Source organism: Jaculus jaculus, chromosome 10, assembly GCF_020740685.1.
Source record: "Jaculus jaculus isolate mJacJac1 chromosome 10, mJacJac1.mat.Y.cur, whole genome shotgun sequence".
NCBI classification, from domain to species: Eukaryota; Metazoa; Chordata; class Mammalia; order Rodentia; family Dipodidae; genus Jaculus; species Jaculus jaculus.
Window position 1 is genome coordinate 3629460 of NC_059111.1, and position 22186 is coordinate 3651645.

Below are 22186 nucleotides of genomic sequence, written 5' to 3' on the forward strand. Positions count from 1 at the left end.
CCCTCTCCCTCTCTCTCTCTCTCTCTCTCTCTCTCTCTCTCTCTCTCTCTCTCTCTCTCTCTCTCTCTCTCTCTCTCTCTCTCTCTCTCACACACACACACACACACACAAGATAAATGCCATGGAATTTCTGATGTCATTCATTCTGAAAACAATCTATTTCCTTTTAAGTCAGGGTGTCTGGCTGGACAGATGCCCCAGCAGGTAAAAGCACTATGCACGCAAGCCTGAGGGCCTGGGGGAGACTCAGCCCATCTGAGTTCAACTCCCCAGCAGCACTATCAAGAGCTGGATATGTACTTAGTAGCAGAGGCCAGTAAGTTGAAAAGGAGACATAAAGGGTGGAGAAAGGAAGGGAGGAGGATACTTAATAGGTTGATATTGTATATATGTAATTACAATGTTTGTAATGGGGAGGTAATATGATGGAGAATGGAATTTCAAACGGGAAAGTGTGGGGGTGGGGAGGGAGGGAATTACCATGGGATATATTTTATAATCATGGAAAATGTTAATAAAAATTTAAAAAAAAAAAAGAAAAAAAAAAGAGCTGGATATGACTACACATGTCTAACCCCAGTCCTATGGGGGGGGGCACAGAAAATCACTGGGGCTCACAAATAGGGTAGCTTTGGGTTCAGTGAGAGACACATGAGCAAGAGGGCACCCAGTGTCCCCTCTTGCACTTAGGTCACACACATATGCATACAAACATGCATACACCATGCCCACACCATACATACTACACACATGCTTAGACCAAAAAAGACAGCATCTTATATATATAGCCTAGACTGGTCTGACACTCAAACCTACTATGTACGGTGAAGATGATCTTGAACGTCGGATCCTCCTGCCTCCACCTGCCGAGTGCTGGGTATGCACTACCTCACCCAGGTTATGAGGTGCAGGGGATCGAACCCAGGACCTCACAGACGCTAAGCAAGCACCCCAAATGTCACGTCCTCAAGGCCCCAGAAAGGAAATCCCGATAGCAAGGGGCACGTCGTGAACGGGGTTGGCGCCGCTCACCTTCGGCCTTCATGTAGTGCACGGAGTAGGCAATGACCTTGTCCGAGTTGTACAGCGGCCGCTCCCAGGCTAACAGGATGGCGGAGCTTGACATGGTCTCGGCGTGCACGTTGTAGGGGGCGCTGGGCCTGTCTTCTGACAGCACGACGGTGAGCCTGGCCCGGGACAGGACGGATCCCTGGCTGTTCTCAGCCATGCACTGATAAATAGCATCATCTTCAGGAATAATTTGATTAATTACCAATTTACTGAGGAAAGAGAGAAAATGGTTATAACCCATGAAAGCATCCTAAGAATGGTATGAACAGCAAGCATCGTGTATTGTTGAATATACACTCATTTTACATAACAAAAGTTACTGAGAACACCATCTGTATAAAATCAGCTCTGATTAAAACATCCTACATTAGTTACTTTAGGTTGCTCTTACATTCTGAGTCTTCACAAGTATTTATCATACCCAAATCCTCTTTGCTTTAACCTCTATTTTTCTTTTCTTTTTTTTTTCTTTCTTTTTTTCCCCCAAAATAGGGTCTCACTTTATCCCTGGCTGACCTGGAATTTACTAATGTAGTCTCAGGGTGGCCTTGAACTCATGGCAATCCTCCTACCTCTGCCTCCTGAGTGCTAGAATTAAAAGCATGTGCCACCATACTTAGCTTAATCTCTAATTTTTTACTTAAAACAAAATTTTATTTGGGGGTGTGCAGAGAATGGGCACACCAAGGCCTCCAGCCACTTCAAAGGATCCCCAGATTCAGACCCACCTTGTGTATCTGCCTTATGTGGGTCCTGGGGTCTGAACCTGGGTCCTTTGGCTTTGCTGGCAAGTGCCTTAACCACTAAACCATCTCTCCAGCCAACCCCCCCCCTTTAATAATGCGTGTGTGTGTGTGTTGTGGATGTGTGTGCATGGTGTGTGCATGTATTTGTGTGCATGGACACGCTGAGGTCTGGGGACAACCTCAGGGTGTTTATCCTCTCCTTCCACCCTACTTGAGATAAGGTCACCTTTCTTCTGTCCCCCACCAACTTCCATTGTGTGTGCACCAGTCCAGCTGGCCCACGGGCTTCCGGATTCTCCTGGCTCTGTATCCTATTGCCATAGGCACACTGGGATTATAGATGCATGTGCCACATTGCACCTGGCTTTTATGTGTGTGCTGAGGATGTGGCCTCAGGTGGGCAAGTTTGCAAGTAAGCACCTTTAATAGCTGAGCCACTCCCCAGCTCCCAGGATTTTTTTCTTCATAATGGACTGCTTCCACCATCCATGAGTAAAATGCAAAAGGATCAATGGCATGTTCATGCTCTTGATTCTTTTCTTTTCAAGGTAGGGTCTCACTCTAGCTCAGGCTGACCTGGAATTCACTGTGTGGTCTCAGGGTGGCCTCGAACTCATGGTGATCCTCCTACCTCTGCCTCTCGAACCCTAGAGCACTAGGATTAAAGGTGTGTGCCACTATGCCCGGCTAGTTTTGTTTTTGTTTTTAATATATTTTTATTTTGTTTATCAGAGAGAGAAGAAGGAAGGAGTGGGAGAGAGTATGGGTATGCCAGGGCCTCTTGCCTCTGCTTCACGTGGGTACTGGAGAATCAGACCTGAGCCATCAGGCTCTGCAAGCAAGGGCCTTTAACTGCTGAGTCATCTCTCTAGCCCCTTATAATCAATGGACCTGTGATCTATTTCAAAGAGAAGACAAGTTAAAATGACACAATGCATCCGTTTAGAATTATGTAAAAAAGCTGGGCACAGTGGTGCACGTCTTTAATCCCAGCACTCAGGAGGCAGAGGAGGATCGCTGTGAGTTTGAGGCCACCCTGATACTACATAGTTTCAACTGTCAAAGTTCTTTAGATATTGGGCATTATCAGAACCATCTCACATAAAAAATTAATGAAGCCATTATTTTACATAAAACTGAAGCAAAATGTCTCAGCCTACCTATTGTACATTTTGATCCTGCCGTTTGAATGGATCCTTCTCCCGTTTTTCAGCCACGACATTTTTGGTGTGGGGATTCCTTCGGCTTGACACACAAACCGCGCAGTGCCAGCCCGGGGTCTTGTTAAACTTTCTGGCCATTCCACAAAGGAGGGAGGAGCTGTTTTCAAAGAAAGAAAAATATTTTTTCTATATAGCAATGCTACAAAACTCAGATAAAAGTAAGTTACGAATGAGAGAAGATGGTAAATACAAGAATTACAGAGAGAAAGCATACCTAGTACAGTCAGGGTTGCCATGGCAACTGTAAAGTTGCGGGTGCCTGGGGTGGTGGCCCGGCAAACATATACTCCAGCGTGTTGCAACCTGACATCAGAGATCATGAGATTACCATTGCCGAGTACCCGGGTGTTGAAGACATCAATGGACCTGTGATCTATTTCAAAGAGAAGACAAGTTAAAATGACACAATGTATCCATTTAGAATTATGTAAAAAAAGCCAGGTGTGTTGGCGCATGCCTTTAATCCAAGCACTCGGGAGGCAGAGGAGGATTGCTGTGAGTTCGAGGCCACCCTGTGACTACATAGTAAATTCCAGGTCAGCCTGGGCAAGAGTGAAACCCTACCTTGAAAAACAAATTAAAAAAAAAAAAAAAAAAGACGGGGTGGAGGGATGGCTTAGCTGTTAAGGCATTTGCCCGCAAAGCCAAAGCCAGGTTCGATTCCCCAGGACCCACGTTAGCCAGATGGGGTCTGGAGTTCCTTTTCATGGCTGAAGGCCCTGATGCACCCATTCATTCTCTGTCCCTCTTTCTCTCTGTCTCTCTTCCTCTTTCTCTGCCAAATAAATAAATAAATAAATAAAAATAAAAAATATTTTAAAAAAAGAAAGAAAGAAAGAAAAGAAATTATGTAAAAAGACAACCAGTAGACTACTAGCAAAGCCATCGTCAGTCATGAGAGGATAAACTTCTCCAGTAAACCCTTTCTCACACCACAAGGCTAAAGAGACGCCCATCACCAAATATGTTTTTGAACTGTGAAATAAACTTTTTAATCAGTGTCATTGGAATGAACAAAGTTTAGCAAAAAAGGACTTCTCCTCACCCTCATCCCCAGGTGCAGTGGAGACTTACCAAGGCGACTCCAAGAAATGATTGGTTTGGGATTTCCTGTGGCCATACATTCTAAAACGACCGTCTGGTGAAGAGATGCCGTCACGTTCTGCGGGCCCGCCACGATGGCTGGTGTGTACAGGGGTTTAGACTCCTTAGCTTTGGGGAGGAGAAGACAGGATACAAAAAGAAATCTTAGTAAAATGAGTGAAATGTGTCGAAACACCCATTTTCCCCTTTCTTTCCTCTCCTCTTCGCCCTTTTTTTCTCATTCCTTCTTTCTCCTTTCCTCCCTCTCTCTTTCTTTGAGTCTTGTGTATCCTGGGCTGGCGTCAAACTCACTAAGTAGCCACGTTGCGGGGCGGGGGACCCCGCCACACAGTACCTGGACTCACTGTGAGAGAGGCTTCCATGCTCTTCCGCTTGTGCGCTGCAGTAGTGGCCACACAGCGGTAAGTGCCAGCATCCACCTGGCCGGCGTCGTAGATCTGCAGCACTCCCGTAGGTAGGGCAGTTATCCTGTCGGGAGGAGGAACACAGTCAAGCCATTTGTAGTAGATTTTGTATTGGATTTCACCTAGCAGATGACAGGAATTAACAAACACTTCCAACCTTTTTACTGTGCTAGAAGTTATGCTTTTTTAAAAAATATTTTCTTTTGTTCATTTTTTATTTATTTATTTGAGAGCGACAGACACAGAGAGAAAGACAGATAGAGGGAGAGAGAGAGAATGGATGCACCAGGGCTTCCAGCCACTGCAAACGAACTCCAGACACGTGCGCCCCCTTGTGTGTCTGGCTAACGTGGGACCTGGGGAACCGAGCCTCGAACCGGCGTCCTTAGGCTTCACAGGCAAGCGCTTAACCACTAAGCCATCTTATACTTTTAAAGATTCTCTAATAACAGATTAGCTTGGGCTGGGCGTGTGGGCTGGTGGCAGGGCACCAGCCTGACAGGAAGGCTCTAAATTCAATCCCCAGCACTGCAAAACAAAACAAAATAAAACAACAATAGAAACTTCATATTGATGGGCGTGGTGGCGCATGCCTTTATTCCCAGCACTCAGGAGGCAGAGGTAGGAGGATAGCCGTGAGTTCAAAGCCAACCTGAGAATACATAGTGAATTCCATGTGAGCCTGAGCTAGACTGAGACCCGACCTAGGAAAACCAAAAGAAAGAAAGAAAGTAAAAAAGAAAGAGAAGTTTTATCTTGATTCTACTGTTTTTATTTGGGTCAAAAAGTTCTCCAAAATAAGGGCTGGAGATACAGCCCAGTGGCAGAGTGCCTGTGTAGGCCCTAGGTTCAATTTAGAGTGCCACACAATAATGATAATCCTTGGAATGTTGTATTTGAACAGGACATGCTTACTGTATTCATGACCTCACAGCAGCTCTTGCTACCTGCACATTATTGGATCCATCAACAAGTCTGAAGCAGGAAGACATCAGAACAGAAAAGGGTGTGGTAGAGGGACCAGTGCACACTTGTAATCTCAGCACTTGAGAGGCAGAAGCAGTAATATCCACGCAAGTTCAAGGCCAGTCCAGTTAGAGCTACCTAGTGAGACACGATCTCTCCTCAAAAAAGTATACCGGACTGGAGAGATGGCTCAGCTCAGTGGTTAAGCCACTTGCCTACAAAGCCCAAGAACCCAGGTTCAACTCCCCAGAACCCACATAAACCAGATGCACAAGGTGGCACTTGCTTCTGGAGCTGGTTTGCAGTGGCTGGAGGCCCCGGCACACCCATATTATTTCTCTCTCTCGTGTGTGTTTGTGTATGTGCACACGTGTGTTTGAGTCCACACAGTGAAGGAACAGGAAGTGGAAGGCAGACAAGGTAGTACCTCACACTGGAACAGCCATGCCTAGCACGGAACGTGTAATTTAATCGTTAGATTCCTAAAAACCTTGAGCCGAAATCCAAATACTCACAGGGGTGCGTGGCTGGAACAAATATTCCAGGGGGGCCGGGATAAGGCAGTTGGATAAAAAGTATTTGAATTTTCAGCTGAACTAGTAACCATGTCCGTGTCCAGACAGTGATGATGGCATTCTTTGCTATTTTAAATGCCTTATGAAATCAATTACTGCCACCCTAAGTGACATGAACTCCATGATTTCCCTGTCACCTTATTTGAGGTGTTCATCACCCCAAAGAAGAAAGCTACACTTCTACCTGTCCGTGGTGAGCGGCAGAGCTGTCCGATTAAACTCCCAGGTTATCACGGCTGGAGGGTTGGATGAAATCTTGCATGCAAACCGGGCAACTCCACCTTCACAGACTTCAGTAGAAACTGGCTGAACTTCAAATGCAGAAATGGCTATAGGTGGAAATTTGACAAGTTTAGGACAAGCTCATGATACCCACACTACAACATCACGGGCTGGGGAGGTGGTTCAGCAGGTGGAGGCACTTGCTTACAAAGCCTGCCAATCCAGGTTCAATTCCCAAGCCACCCACATAAGCCAGATGCAAAAACTGGTTCAAGCATTTGGTATTCTTTTACAGCAGCAAGAGGCCCTGGAGCCCATACACGCATGTACACAACTCAAATAATTTTTTTTTAATTTTTATTTTATTTTTTATTTTTTTTATTAGCATTTTCCATGAGTATAAAAAAAAAATCCCATGGTAATTCCCTCCCTCCCCCCCCACACTTTCCACTTTGAAATTCCATTCTCCATCATATTACCTCCCCATCACAATCATTGTACTTACATATTTACAATATCAACCTATTCAGTACCCTCCTCCCTTCCTTTCTCTTCCCTTTATGTCTCCTTTTTAACTTACTGGCCTCTGCTACTAAGTATTTTCATTCTTTTTTTAATTTTAAAAAGAAATTACATCCTGATGGGTATGTTTGCCACACCTGAACTCCTGCTCAGACATTAGATCAATCTAACTTAAGAGGTACCAAGATGACTTAATGTCTAATTAATTGAATAATTTAACGAATGATTTTTGGCCCTTCCCAGAATTAAACTCTACAGAGGCTTCAAACACAATCCATTGAAGAGAAAAACAATTAATGTGACTGAAACAAACAATAAACAATTGATAAACAAATAGTAGGTAGTTCCACACACAGTGGTATGATACGGACTTCATATGCTGCTGTGTGTCGAAGGAAAGGGAAATAGAGACAGAGCAGCCAGGGGCACTGGCTTTGAATCAGCTCCTGAAAACTCCACAGGACACCTGTGAAGGGGGCACCTGCGACGACCCTGCAGGTGGCAGAGCAGCGTACCCCCCCACACACCCACGATGCTCGGGACCATGCTACCGAACTCGCAAAGGTTTTCAGGTTTGTAGCCCGGCTTTGCCTTGGCGGGTGGGAAGAGAGCTCGGACATCACTTGGCTCACGTGGAAAAGCCTGTCAAAGCACTTCGTCAGTCTTCCATTCCGTGAAACAGGCTGCCAGGGAAGCCAGCTAAGCCGTGACACGAGGGGCTGACCTCCATGAGCCACGTCGGCATCGGCCGCACCATGTGACAAGCACAGCTGTCATCTGCTTGGTACTTACGGCACATCGATAGGCTTCAAATCACACAATTCATCATAAAATAATGGGCTAGATTATTAACTAACTCCTCCTCTACAGAAAGATTGTTTTGTTTGTTTTTCTTGAGACAGGGTCTCACTGAAGCCCAGGATGACCCGGGAATTCACTATGTAATCTCAGGGTGGTCTTGAACTCACAGCAATCCTCCTACCTCTGCCTCCACCTCTGCCTCCCGAGTGCTGGGATTTAAGGCGTGTGCCACCACGCCCAGCATACAAAAAGATTTCAATCACATCAATCTTAGAAAACTTTTAGACTAACATAATCTCTTCTAAACTCATTGACTTGTTCAGCAAATATTATTTGATGCCTAGAATATTCCAGGTGGTAAGAGAGAGGCCCAAGGCTCAGCGATCTTTGTCTAAGGGTGGGGGAGGGTATTTAACTAAATTACTACGTGCGTAATAAATAACTCAAACTGAGACGAACTCTGGGAAGGAAAGGGGGATTACAACACAGGTTTTAAGCAATTTTATGACAGAAAGAACACTTTAGCATACAGTTGACTGCCAGCTACTAGTTACATATGTTATATATTTTTGTTTATTTAATCCTTTAGAGGTATAAAAAAAAAAAACCACAATTACAAAATAGTGGCTCACCACCCTCCCTGAATGCTTCTATTCTGGTCTGAAATAATTCTTTTTTTTTTTAATTTTATTTATTTTATTTATTTATTTGAGAGTGACAGACACAGAGAGAAAGACAGATAGAGGGAGAGAGAGAGAATGGGCGTGCCAGGGCTTCCAGCCTCTGCAAACGAGCTCCAGACGCGTGCGCCCCCTTGTGCATCTGGCTAACGTGGAACCTGGGGAACCGAGCCTCGAACCGGGGTCCTTAGGCTTCACAGGCAAGCGCTTAACTGCTAAGCCATCTCTCCAGCCCTGAAATAATTCTTTATACCACAATACTTTAATAATTTGTTTCCCAGCAAGTATCTGTCTTTCTGTTTTGAGTTTTCTCCCAGAGGTGGAATTAAACCCATGGCCTTGCATATACAAGGTAAGTACTCTTACACTGAGCTACAACACCCCCAAACCTATTTTTTTTTTGTTATTGTTTTTAAATTTGAGTGTGTGTGTGTGTGTGTGCGTGTGTGTGTGCACGTGCTTGCAAAGCAGACTTTGCAAGCACGTGCTATCTCCCAGTCCTATTTTTGTTGTTGTTTGTCTGCTTGTGTTCTTAATTTGTTTTGCAGACAGGGTTTCTTTTTATTTATTTATTTATTTATTTATTTATTTATTTATTTTGTAGACAGGGTTTCTTTATGTTGCCAAGGCTGTCCTTGAACTCATAATTCTTTCTCTCACCTCAGCCTCTGGAGTGCTGGGATTACAAGCATAAACTAACAGGAAGGAATAGCTCCTCTTCTGACTTACTTTTGGGGTTTATTTTTTAAGGGGGCATGTCAACAAATGTGTCCTTCACAGTGAGTGCTAGAGCCTTCTAAAATCTGTAAACCACCCTCTTTACAGATGGACTTATTTTGACTTATTTAAATGACAAGTCGCCTCCTGCTCTTATGTAAACTGCAGCTTACTGCCAGTGTGGACTTGGTTTCTGCAAGTGAGGTAAGAGTTTACAAGTCCTCAGCCTCCTCGTGAAACCCAACCCCTTTCTTCCTTCCACAGTCAGTGCCAACACAAACCAAGAGAAGTTGTTAAGGCAGCGCCCTTAAGAGGCCAGAGCTCAATAAAACAGCCAAGAAACGTGTGCTGCCCTCAAACACAACCATGCAAACACAGTAAACGTAAGTGCCTGTTTCATTCGTGACTTCCTCTCCTTCAACTGTCCACGTCATCATTTGCTTCTGTGACCTATGGGGGGAGGCCCAACCTGTCAAAGCTGCTCAGATGGAATTGTGTCCCCAACTTTGAAAGCAGACGCGTATGAGACACTACCAGGTATGATTAATTAAACCAGTAATGTCAACATTAGTTTGCATATGAAACTAACTTGATAAATATTGACCTAATATTCATGCATGTAAAAAGTTGCCATGGGGCTGCAGAGATGGCTCAAGGGTTAAAGGCCCTTGATTGCAAAAGGCTGTGGCGAAAAAAATACTTAATACGTGTTGATTTCAAAAACAATGACAAATTAGGGACCAATCAGCAATGTCCATCCCATCCAGTAATTTTTTTTTTTACTTTGTAAAAAAAATACTCATATTAGTTATAATTAAAAGCAGAATAAATAAAGATATCAATAAAATAAAACAGGAAGGAAAATATTTCCATGACACTTCATGGAAACGGTGGGACTTGAACTTTCTTTTTAGGCAGGCGCAGTGTAGGGCTAAGACCACAAGTCTGAGCAAAAGCTTGCAGCAAAGGATCACAGGTGTGCACGGAGAAAGTGAAGTAGTTGTCACACGGGTGGAGGGTATATTATATGATACGGCACAGCCACCCCATACTTTCAAATCAGCTTACATTCTCCAATGTAAGCAGAATGCTACTTACTTTTAAAAACAGCCTATAAGGGGCTAGAGAGATGGCTCAGTGGTAAAGGTGCTTGCCTGCAAAGCCTAAGGACCCAGGTTTGATTCCCCAGTAACCACGTAAAGCCAGCTGCACAAAGTGGCACATGCATATGGAGCTCGTTTGCAATGGATGGAGGCTGTGGTGGGCCCATTCTCTCTCTTCTAAATAAATAAAATTAAACTTTTTTTATTTAAACTACATATAAAAAAGCCGGGCACGGTGGCGCACACCTTTAATCCCAGCACTCGTGAGGTAGGAGGATCACTGTGAGTTTGTGGCCACGCTGAGACTATATAGTGAGTACCAGGTCATCCTGGGCTAGAGTGAGACCTTACCTCAAAAAACAAAACAACAGGGCTGGAGAGATGGCTTAGCTGTTAAGCGCTTGCCTGTGAAGCCTAAGGACCCCGGTTCGAGGCTCGGTTCCCCAGGTCCCACGTTAGCCAGATGCACAAGGGGGCGCACGCGTCTGGAGTTCGTTTGCAGAGGCTGGAAGCCCTGGCGCACCCATTCTCTCTCTCTCCCTCTATCTGTCTTTCTCTCTGTGTCTGTCGCTCTCAAATAAATAAAAATAAATAAAAATTAAAAAACAACAACAAAAACCCCACTGCATATAAAGTAAGGCAGTCAGCATCCTGGGCAGGGTTTCGATAGCTGGTCGCCCTGGGGAGGTCTAGGCCTCCTCTGGGCTCTGAAGGACTGACCGCCAGTTGTCACTAGCACACCCCTCCCTGGGGATCTTAAGTGGCTGGAACATGCCGGCATCATGATCCAATGTGTCTAGTTTCCACCAACTACAAGTCACCAATCAGTAGCTCCGGGGAAATTAGTTAGCAGGTCACAGGGCAATTGTGTGTTCACATGTGCGTGGGTGCACATACGTGCTCCCGTATGTGGAGGCCAGTGGTTGATGACAAGCATCTTCTTCAATGTCGCTCTGCCTTATTTACTGAGATAAGCTGTTTTGCTTTTTTTTAGATTTGTTTTTGTTAATTTTTATTTACTTATTTGAGAGAGACGGAAAGAGAGAGAATGGATGCCCCAGGGCCTCCAGCCACTGCAAACGAACTCCAGATGCATGCGCCCCCTTTTGCATTTGGCTTACATGGGTCCTGGAGAATCAAACTGGGAGCCTTTGGCTTTGCAGGCAAACGCCTTAACTACTAAGCCATCTCTCCAGCCCCAGATATATTTTTTTTAAAGGACCTTCCAAAGTCCACAGAAAGTGATAAATGAGCTCAAGTTTACCAGGTCTCAGGCTTAATTGATGAAGTGGGCTCTGCTGGTATTTCCCTAGCTTCCCACCTCCTCACACCCCTTCCAAATGCAGATGCAACAAAGGACTAAGCACCATTGTCTCGCCATCTGTCTCCTAAAATATCCCAAGAGCCCGAGAACAAGAAACCAGCAGTAATGTTAACAGGCCTGTGTGTCACAGCGCTTTAAACACAACCACCCCCATCTAAGGTCTGCTAAAATGAAATCAATTCACAAGTAGTTATAATGACAGACAGATAGCGTGCAAGTAGGAAGCTGGAAATGAGTGCAAATGACTCAGTTGGCCCAGAATGTTCTTGTATTGAATACTTTCAGCACCATTATTTTGTACACTTGAGTTGCAACTGAAGGAGACAATGGGAAATTTTTATTTTTTTATTTTTTTATTTTTTTGGTTTTTCAAGATAGGGTCTCTGACCCAGACTGAACTGGAATGCACTATGTAGCCTCAGGATGGCCTTGAACTCACAGTGATCCTCCTCCCTCTGCCTCCCAAGTGCTAGGATTAAAGGTGTGCGCCACCACACCCGGCCGACAATGGAGTATTTTTATCTGGGTTAGGCAACACACACAGTGCCTAAGAAAAGGGATGAAGAGATGATCTTTTCATGGGTCTAAAGGACCAATATAGAGCAGGGTCTTCCTCATCAAGGAACTAGCACGAATAAAGTATTCAGTAGAAGGAAAGCAAGATGGCTTAGCGGTTAAGGTATTTTCCTGCAAAGCCAAAAGGCCCAGGTTTGATTCCCTAGGACCCTCATAAACCAGATGCACAAGGTGGCACATGTGTCTGGAGTTTGTTTGCAGCGGCTGGAGGCCCTGGCACATCCTCTCTCTCTCTCTCTCTCTCTCATAAATAAATAAATAAATGAAAAAAAATTTTTTAAAAGAAAGTTGGACAAAAAATATGGGTGGAGGGGTGATAAAAGATTAAAGACAGGAGAGTTTGCCCAGGTCAGCCCTGGCTTCAAATGCAGAATGACATCCAATTACCAATTTGAAGGAACTGAAATTACCAAAACAAAGCATTATTGGTGGGAATAAACTGTAGTAAAAAAACAGGTGTGGTGGCACATGCCTTTAATCCCATCACTCAGGGAGAGGTATGAGGATCACCATGAGTTTGAGGCCACCCTGAGACTACAGAGTGAATTCCATGTCAGTCTGAGCTAAAGTAAGACCTTACCTTGCAAAAAAAAAAAAAAAAAGCGAGTTTTACTGTGTATAAATTAAAGATAAATTTCAAAAGCTCTATTTTTAAAATATAAAACAGAAAGGTTTATGTTTAATTTCTATATCTCCGCGCCCCCCGCCCCCACCCTGCGCCCTGCATTTTTCTTTACAATTGTTGGAAATTTCTATAACCTTGTTCTGGGGGGAGCAGAGCAAGGCCTCAAAAGCTTTCAAAACTCTTTTGGCTTGAACTGAAGGAACACAAGGTCACCGCAGACCTGGGCGCGCTGGAGGCTTGCTACTCACCTCCCTCCCTCTCTCTCTCTCTCTCTGTCTTTCTTTCTCTGGCAAGCTCATTATGTAGTCATGGGTGAACTTGAACTTCTGATCCTCCCACTTCCACCTCCCAAGGGCGGGGACTACCCGTGTGTGCCGCCACAGCCCGCTTATTTGATGCTGAGGACGGGGCTCTGTAAAAGGCAGACAAGCGCTCTACCAACTGAGCTGCATGCCCAGCCTCACCGGCCACTTTTAAAGCACAAAGAAGCATCATACGTTTGCAAGCCAACGGCACCCACGGATTTTTTTTTTTTTTAATTTAAATTTTCGAGGTAGGGTCTCACTCTCGCCCAGGCTGACCTGGAATTAACTCTGTAGTCTCAGGGTGGCCTTGAACTCACTGCGATCCTCCTACCTCTGCCTCCCGAGTGCTGGGATTAAAGGCGTGCGCCGCCCGCCCGGCTGCACACACGGATTTTAACAGCTGGTGCTGAACAGCACCCTCTCCTCTTCGGGGAGACTGGCCCCCATTTCCATGGTGTCATCGGGTCCACTTCCGCGCCCACCCACGGGACAAAGTCGGGATCTTTTCATATTTGTATTTCTGGCACAAGGCACATACAAAAGGCAATTTTATTTCATTTTCTTTTACTTTTCGGTTTTTTCGAGGTAGGGTCTCACTGGAATTCACTATGCAGACTCAGGATGGCCTTGAACTCACGGTGATTCTCCTACCTCTGCCTCCCAAGTACTGGGATCAAAGGCGTGCACCACCACCACACCCAGCTTACAAAAGGCATTTAAAAAATGCATTCAAGAGCCAAGCATTGTGTATAATCCAACACTGAAGTAACTGAGGTAGAAGGATTACCATAAATTGGAGGCCAGCCTGGGCTACAGAGTGAGTTCCAGGTCTACCTGAGCTATACACTGAAACCCTTCCTGAAAAAAATTGAAACAGGGGCTGGAGAGATGGCTTAGCAGTTAAGGCACTTGCCTGTGAAGCCTAAGGACTCAGGTTCTATTCTCCAGTGCCCATGTGGGGCCAGATGCACAAGGTGGCTCATGTGTCTGGAATTCGTTTGCAGTGACTGGAGGGCCTGGCATGTCCATTCTTATTCTCTCCCCTTCTTTCTCTCTTGCAAATACATAAATTAAAGAGCGTGAGTCCATAAATGTGTATGTGGACACGGAAGCCAGAAATTGATGTCAGGTGGGTGGCCATCCTCAGTTGTTCTCCATCTTGTTTTGGGGTTTTGTTTTGTTTTGTTTTGTTTGAAGCAGGATCTCACTCTACCCAAGGAGGACCCGCATCTCATTCTATAGTCCCAGTTGAAATCATGGTGATACTCCTACCTCTGCTGGGATTAAAGGCATGTAATGCCATGCCTGGCCCTCCACCTTGTTATTTTATTTATTTTTTATGTTTGGTTTTTCAAGGTGAGGTCTCACTGTAGCCCAGGCTGATCTGGAATTCGCTATGTAGTTTCAGGCTGGCCTCGAACCCAGTGATCCTCCTACTTCTGCTGGGATTAAAGGTGTGTGCCCCACTGAACCTGGAGCCCACCAATATGGCTGGACTCTCTGGCCAGCAAGCCCTAGGAACCCTCTTATCTGTACCTCCCCAGCACTGGGATTACAGCTGTACATCACCATACAGGGCATTTTACATAGGTACTATAAATCCAAATTCATGGGCTAGAGAGATGGCTTAGCAGTTAAGGCCCTTGCCTCCAAGGCCAAAGGACCCAGGTTCACTTCCCGAGGACCCAGGTAAGCCAGATGCACAAGGTGGTACATGCATCTGGAATTCATTTGCAGCGGCTGGAAACCCTGGTGTGCCCGTTCTCTCTTTCCTTCTATCTTCTTCTTTCTCTCTCCCTCTATCTGCCTCTTTCTTTTCCTTTCAAATAAATAATTTTTTTGTTTTTCGAGGTTGGGTCTCACTCTAGCTCAGGTTGATCTGGAATTCACTATGTAGTCTCAGGGTGGCCTCGAACTCATGGTGATCTTCCTACTTCTGCCTCCCGAGTGCTGGGATTAAAGGCATGCCTCACCACACCCAGCTAAATAATTTTTTTTTTAAGACAAGAAATCCAGATTCAGGCCCTCATGTTTGCATAGCAAATGCTTGACCCATTGAGCCATCTTTCCAACCTAAGAAATGGGCTTTTTAAACCATTGCTACAGGCTTTCAGATTCATGTTTGACTAAGACTGCTGAACACTCCATCACTCCTTCAGGATACCAAAGAACTGCGGAGCGGAAAAACAAAGCCGCACTGTTTTGTGCACACATCAGTACCACAGAGACCTCTCCTATGGCAGAGGAGGAGAGATGCAGTGAGTGCCAGTCACTGCCAGCGTCCGGGCTGCGGCACTTAGGTGCCACTGCTCTCTGCTCCTCTCGTTCTGTTGCACTGAGGTGTGCACCCTACATTGACCAGCAAACAGTGGTAACCACAGCAGGTACCTCAGCTTCTCAGGACCCAACGTGATGGGATGAGGGGGAGCAGATGTGGAAACGGGCTACCATGTGAGGAAGAATATGTCTTCGTAGGAATGTAAGGAAAGGCTTTAAGGACAAGAAACACATCACACACAAAAACAAGTCAAAAAAGAGGAGAGAGCTTTCAACAGAAAACAAAGAGCTCAATGTTCTATAATCTCGAGCCTGTCATAAAATTACCACCAACATTCCTTTTCTAGAGCTGCTAGAGTGAAAACTACCCCTATTCACTTTGCCTTACATCCTTCCCAACCACTTTGTAGTGTTGAGTAAGAAATATATACATATAGTCTCCATATGGTCCTCTCATAATTTGGACAGAATCCTGCTAATTTTGGAGGAGAATCTGATCTCACTTTGAAAGGCATCCCTCCACCTGGGAATTTCCTCTTCTCAAATTATCTGTTTTCCCAGCAGCAGTGTGTGGTCACAGACACGTAGGACACATGCTAATGCATTTATCAAGTGATTATTCCCGGCCCCTCTGCTGGCAAAAACAAGCAGGAAACGGTTCAGAAAAAAAACATGCAGAGTAAGCCACATTAACCGGCTTCAAAGCTGCTCGACTTGTGTGGCTCCTGCGAATTCAAGGGAAAGAAAAAGCTCCTTGCTTTGTCTGGACCCAGCCCACTTCCCTCTAGCAGCCTGCCAAGTGATTGCCTTGGATTGCTTGGTCCCAGAGACGCCTTTCTTAGGTCTTGTCATTCCATAAAGAATTAGTTCTGCTTAATAGCTCAACTGTGCAAGGAGGCATTCCGGGCGGTTTGACACTCAGGCTCAGCTGCGGAGACAGAGGGCCAGCAGAGCTGAAGAGCAAGGCTAGGAGGTTTCTAACAAAACCCGCGTCACTTAGCAACTTCTCCCGCGAAGAAATTTATAACGAGAAAAATCACGGCAGACCTGCTTCCACTAGGACCAGTTTTTGCTTTTGCATGCAGTTGTATCTCAAGGACTTTAAACATCAACTCAGGAGCTGCAGGATATTAAATTATTTAATGATAAACTATATATAGCATTATTCTGTTTTGAGAGATGGAATGAATGAATGTTTTTTTTTTTCTCAGATTAAAGTCCTGGCTTTCCTTTGTCTTCCTTATAATAACTAGATATTGGATATTAAGTAAATGTCTATTATGCAATAAACTTATTTTATAATTTATTACATTAGCTTTTTTTAGAATCTATATAAGAGCTGGGCATGATGGTGCACACTTTTAGTCCCAGCACCTGGGAGGCTGAGACAGAAGGACTTACCTAGTGAGTTCCAGGTCAGCCTGGGCTGCAGGGAGACTCTACTTTGTAAAAACCAAACAAAATCTACATATGGCATAAAATGTCTAATTTTATCATCTAATCTCCGTGTGTGTGTATGTGTGTGTGTGTGTGTGTGTGCAGGACAGAGGCCTATGTTAGGTATCTTCGTAAATTACTCTTAACCTTTTTAAAAAAACTTTTAAAAAATATTTTGTATTTATTTATTTGACAGAGAAAGAAAGAGAGAGAGAGAGAATGGGTGCGCCATGGCTTCCAGCCACTGTAAACGAACTCCAGACGCTTGTGCCCCCTTGTGCATCTGGCTAACGTGGGTCCTGGGGAATTGAACCTGGGTCCTTTAGCTTTGCAGGCAAATGCCCTACCTGCTATGCCATCCCTCCAGCCCTTAACCTTTTTATTCTATCTATCTATCTATCTATCTATCTATCTATCTATCTATCTATCTATCTATGTATCTATCTATCTATCTATCTGTCTGTCTGTCCGTCCATCCGTCCATCCATCCATCTATCTATCATTTATCTAATGTTTCTGTTTGGTTTTGCAAGGTAGTGTCTCACTCTAGCCCACGCTGACCTGGAATTCACTGTGTAGTCTCAGGCTGGCCTCAAACTCACAATAATTCTCCTACCTGGTACACCACCATGCCTGGCTTCCACCTTATTTTTGAAAGAGGATCTCTCACTGGACCTGGGTCCCAATCTGGCGAGACTAGCTGGTCAGTCTGTCCTGGGGATCTTCCTGTCTCTGCCCTCTCCCTGCCCCCAGTGCTGAGATAGAAGTATGTGCTACCATGTCAGGCTCTTGTGCGGGTGCTGAGGCTCCACATCAGGGTCCTCATGCTTGCTCAACCGAGACGTCTCCTGAGCCCTCATCTTGTCCACCATCTAACAGCTATTGAACATGAAGCCTGTGTGTATGCATGTGTGTGTGTATGTATGTATGTATAATTAGAGTCTGACCCCAAGACCACTGACCTATATCCCCAGCATTTAAAATCTATTTATTTGGGCTAGAGAGATGGCTTAGCGGTTAAGTGCTTGCCTGTGAAGCCTAAGGACCCTGGTTCGAATCTCAATACCCCAGGACCCACGTTAGCCAGATGCACAAGGGGGCGCATGCATCTGGAGTTTGTCTGCAGTGGATGGAAGCCCTGGCATGCCCATTCTCTTTTTCTCTCTCTGCCTCTTTCTCTGTCACTCTCAAATAAATAAATAAAAATAAATTAAAAAATTATTTATTTGGGCTGGAGATGGCTTAGTGGTTAAGGCACTTGCCTGCAAAGCCAAGGGACCCAGGTTCAATTCCCCAGGACCCACATAAGCCAGATAAACAAGGTAGCTCATGCGTCTGGAGTTCATCTGCAGTGGCTAGAGGCCCCTGGTATGCCCATTCTCTCCCTCTGTGTCATTCTTTCTCTCTCTCAAATAAATAAAATAAAGTAAGTATTTAAAAAATAAAAATAGCCAGGCGTGGTGGTGCATGCCTTTAATCCCAGCACTCTGGAGGCAGAGGTAGGAGGATCGTCCTGAGTTCAAGGCCACCCTGAGACTCCATAGTGAATCCCAGGTCAGCCTGGGCTAGAGTGAAACCCTACCTCGAAAAACAAAAATAAATAAATAGATAAATAAATAGAATAATTTATTTAGCAGGGCGTGGTGGCACATGCCTTTAATTCCAGCACTCAGTAGGCCAAGATAGGAGGATCACTATGAGTTCAAGGCCAGCCTGAGACTACATAGTGAATTCCAAGTTAGCCTGGCCTCGAGCTAGACCCTACCTTAAAAAAAAAAATATGCGCGCATGCGTACACACACACACACACACACACACACACACACACACACACGAGTCTCATGCCACTGCAAACAGTACACCAGATGCATGCACTTTGTGTATCTGACTTTACTTGAGTGGCTAGAGAATTGAACCTGAGCCAGCAGGCTTTGTAAGCATCTTTAACCACTCAGCCATCCCCCCGGACCCATTTTGTTGGGGAGAGAAGGAAGATATGTTCATGTGATCCTCCTTCAGCCTCCTGAGTATTTGAAATTACAGATAAGAGCCACCATGCCCAGTTAGGAGAAAGCAAATTTAACTGGCAACAGAAAAATTATTTTTACACATAGTCATATATAATTATATGCACAACTGTATATAGCAGCATATATTTGATGACATGTTAAAAGGTTAGGCATTGACTTCTGAACCACATCTTGACAACAGTCTTTAAATAATATTTGTAGTCTCCATCTTTAATTAAGCTTGACCACAAAGGAGTAAGGAGGGAATTACCCTAGTACATACATACATTAATTCACTTAATATCCTCTAAAACCTTAACTTAGCCAGGCATAGTGATGCATGCCTTTAATCCCAGCACTGGGGAGGCAAGAGGTAGGACTGATGTGAGTTCAAGGCCAAACTGGGACTACATAGTGAATTCCAAGTCAGCTTGGGCTAGAATTAGACCATACCTCAATAAATAAATAAATAAATAAAAATAAAACCTTTTGCAAGACCAAATAACTGGGGGCTAGAGAGATGGCTCAGTGGTCAAGGGTACTTACTTGTAAAGCCTAATGTCTTGGGTTCAATTCCCCAGTACCCACATAAAGCCAGATGTACAAAGTGTCACAGGCATCTGGAGTTCATTTGCAGTAGCAAGAGGCCTTGGTGCACCCATTTGCTTTCTCTCTCACTGTACTTGGAAATAAGCAAATAAAAATATTTTTTACTTTATTTTTAATGTTTCTTTGTTTATGAGACACAGAGAGGAACAGATTAAGAGAGAAAATGAGTGTGCCAAGGCCTGTACTCACTGTAAATGAACTGTGTGCATCTGGCTTTAGATGGGTGTTGGGGAATTTGGGCCCATAAAAATATTTTTTAAAAGAAATGACCAGTTTGGGCTGGAGAGATGGCTCAGTAGCTTAGGCCTGCAAGCCTAAGGACTCAGGTTCAAATTCCCCAAAAACCACGTAAGCCAGATGCACAAAGTGGCACACATGTCTAGAGTTAATTTGCAGTGACTAGAGGCTCTGGCGTGCCCACCTCTCTCTCTGCCAAATAAATAAACTTTTTTTTTTTTTTTTTTTTAAAGAATTGGCCAACTTAACTGCACAACCCTATCCAACTAGAGATTTAAGTAAACGCTCTGGATTCGTGTTCCCTGAAGAGTTTCAGTAACTCAAAGCTGTTGTGTGAATGTCTTAGTCTAGTGAAGTCCTTTGATTTACTGGGGTAAGGGAGAAGTGGGTCATATTTGCTTCTCAAAACCACTTATTAAATCAGGAAAGCACACATCCTCCTTTCAGGATTTTTTTTTTTTTCTTAATTATATGCAACCTTTCGCCCAGAAAAATACAAGCAGAGAAATCTGGACCACAGCCATACAGAAATCCCTGTAATGCGCTCAATAAGCCCAGTGCAAACAGGGCGCAGTTGAGAGCAGAGGGTTAGAGGAGCTCGCGGCTTGTATTTCATCGCAGCCGAGCGTCACGTTCATTCAAGCAGAGGAAAGCTAACTGGGAGGCTTTTCTTTCTAAGGGTGTTATGAGCAGCAGAGAGGCAAACAGCCCGACTTCTTTGATGGCTTGTGACAAATGCCACAGGAGAGCTTCAGCACTTATGAAAAGAAGGACGGCAGAAAAACAGACGAGTGACTTCCTTCATGACAGCAAAGGCAGCTGTGCTGGGCCTGGACAGGGGACGCGTCCAGCAGAGTGACCTGAGTGTGATGCTGCTGCTGCTACCCACGTTCAGTCCTCACAGCCAAGGGCGGAAGACCGCTACGTCTAGAAAAGTGATTTTCATTCGAATAGAAACTGCATTCAGAGTCAAAGGGAAAGCTGGATTCCCCAACTTTGTGCACAGAGCTTTTCATAGTCTTATGCAACTGCTCCACATGGCTTAGTAGAGAACCAGGATTTCTTTCTTTCTTTTTCATCGTTTAAAAAACTGGGGACTGGAGAAATGGTTTAGTGGTTAAGGCACTTGCCTGAAGAGCCTAAGGACCCAGGTTTGGCTCCCTAGAACCTGCTTAAGCCAGATGTACAAGGTGGTGCATGTGTCTAGATTTCCAATGCAGTGGCTAGAGGCCCTGGTGCATCAGTTCTCTATCTCTACCTCTCATAAGTAAAATTTTAAAAATAAATTTAATTTATTTATTTCCTTAAGAGAGACGGGGGAGGAGGAAAAGACAGAGAATGAGCACATCAAGGCCTCTAGCCACTGCAAACGAACTCCAGACACACACGCCATCTTGTGCATCTGGCTTACTTGGGTACTGGGAAATCGAACTTGAGTCTTTAGACTCCACAGGTAAGCACCTTAACCGCTGAGCCATCTCTCCAGCCGGAGAACCAATATTTCTTCCAAGGAAACAATTGCTGGTAAAGCCTGGGAATTCGAAAGCTGCGTGGAAGAAACACTAACACTTGGGCTCCTCAGACAGCAAGTCTCACACAGCGCTGTGCGGTGGGTCCTCGGCCAGAACGCCGGCAAGCGTCATTTCCCGCAAGCACTTGGAGATGAGCCCTGCGCTCGTGGAGATGCGGAGCGAGCTGGGAGAGAAAGCAGAGGCAGGAAAAACCGGTGAGAGGGGCCAGGGAGATGGCTCAGTGGTCAAATATTTGCCGTGAGGGGTGAGTTCACATCCCCAGCACCTACACTCCACTTCTAAATGAGTTCTGCATTTAGAAACACACATATGCCTCACATAGGTTTTCCCCTTCAGTTTTTTTTCCTGAGGTAGAGTCTCACTGTAGACCAGCATCACCTGGAATTCACTATGTAGTCTCAGGCTGGCCTTGAACTCACAGCACTCCTCTTACCTCTGCCTCCTGAGTGCTGGGATTAAAGAGGTGTTTGCCACCATGCTCTGCTTGTGTTTTTTCTTAATATTTTATTTCAATTAATTAATTTATTTGACAATTTGAAAGAGGGAGAGGGAGAGAAAGAATGGATGTGTCAGAGCCTCTAGCCACTGCAGACAAACTCTAGATGTGTGCGCCCCCTTGTGCATCTGGCTAACGTGGGTTCTGAGGAATAGAACCTGGGTCCTTTGACTTTGCAGGCACACCTTAATCGCTAAACCATCCCTCCAGCCCCTCAGTGTTTTTTTTTTTTTTTTTATTTATTTGAGAGAGAGACAGACACAGAGAGAAAGACAGATAGAGGGAGAGAGAGAGAATGGGCGCACCAAGGCTTCCAGCCTCTGCAAACGAACTCCAGACGCGTGCGCCCCCTTGTGCATCTGGCTAACGTGGGACCTGGGGAACCGAGCCTCGAACCGGGGTCCTTAGGCTTCACAGGCAAGCGCTTAACCTCTAAGCCATCTCTCCAGCCCTGTTTTCTTTTCTTTTTTTTTTTTTTTAAAGCAGGATCTCACTGTAGCCCAGGCTGGACTTGAATTCACAGTATCCTCCTACCTCAGCCTCCCCAGTGCTGGAGTGCAGGGATAGTAAGGGAGCTCCACACTTGGCTCAGTTTTAAAAACCTTTCCCTCTTTCTATTTTTAAA

At 44.9% G+C, this 22186-nt stretch overlaps 1 protein-coding gene and 1 non-coding gene across 2 annotated transcripts in view; both read right to left on the bottom strand.

The window, feature by feature from the left end:
• Prtg (protogenin) overlaps positions 1-22186 on the bottom strand; it is a 115851-nt gene that overhangs the window by 65752 nt on the left and 27913 nt on the right. Inside the window, exons 3-8 of the mRNA XM_045160574.1 lie at positions 6274-6418; positions 4479-4612; positions 4115-4252; positions 3255-3413; positions 2978-3137; positions 1033-1280 (exon numbers count right to left, since the gene is read on the bottom strand). Of these exons, the coding sequence (XP_045016509.1) occupies positions 1033-1280; positions 2978-3137; positions 3255-3413; positions 4115-4252; positions 4479-4612; positions 6274-6418 (984 nt within the window). The remainder of the gene's footprint in view (positions 1-1032; positions 1281-2977; positions 3138-3254; positions 3414-4114; positions 4253-4478; positions 4613-6273; positions 6419-22186) is intronic.
• Positions 12772-12902, bottom strand: LOC123464283. The gene has a single exon (XR_006639512.1). It is a non-coding gene; the product is annotated as a small nucleolar RNA SNORA9 (small nucleolar RNA).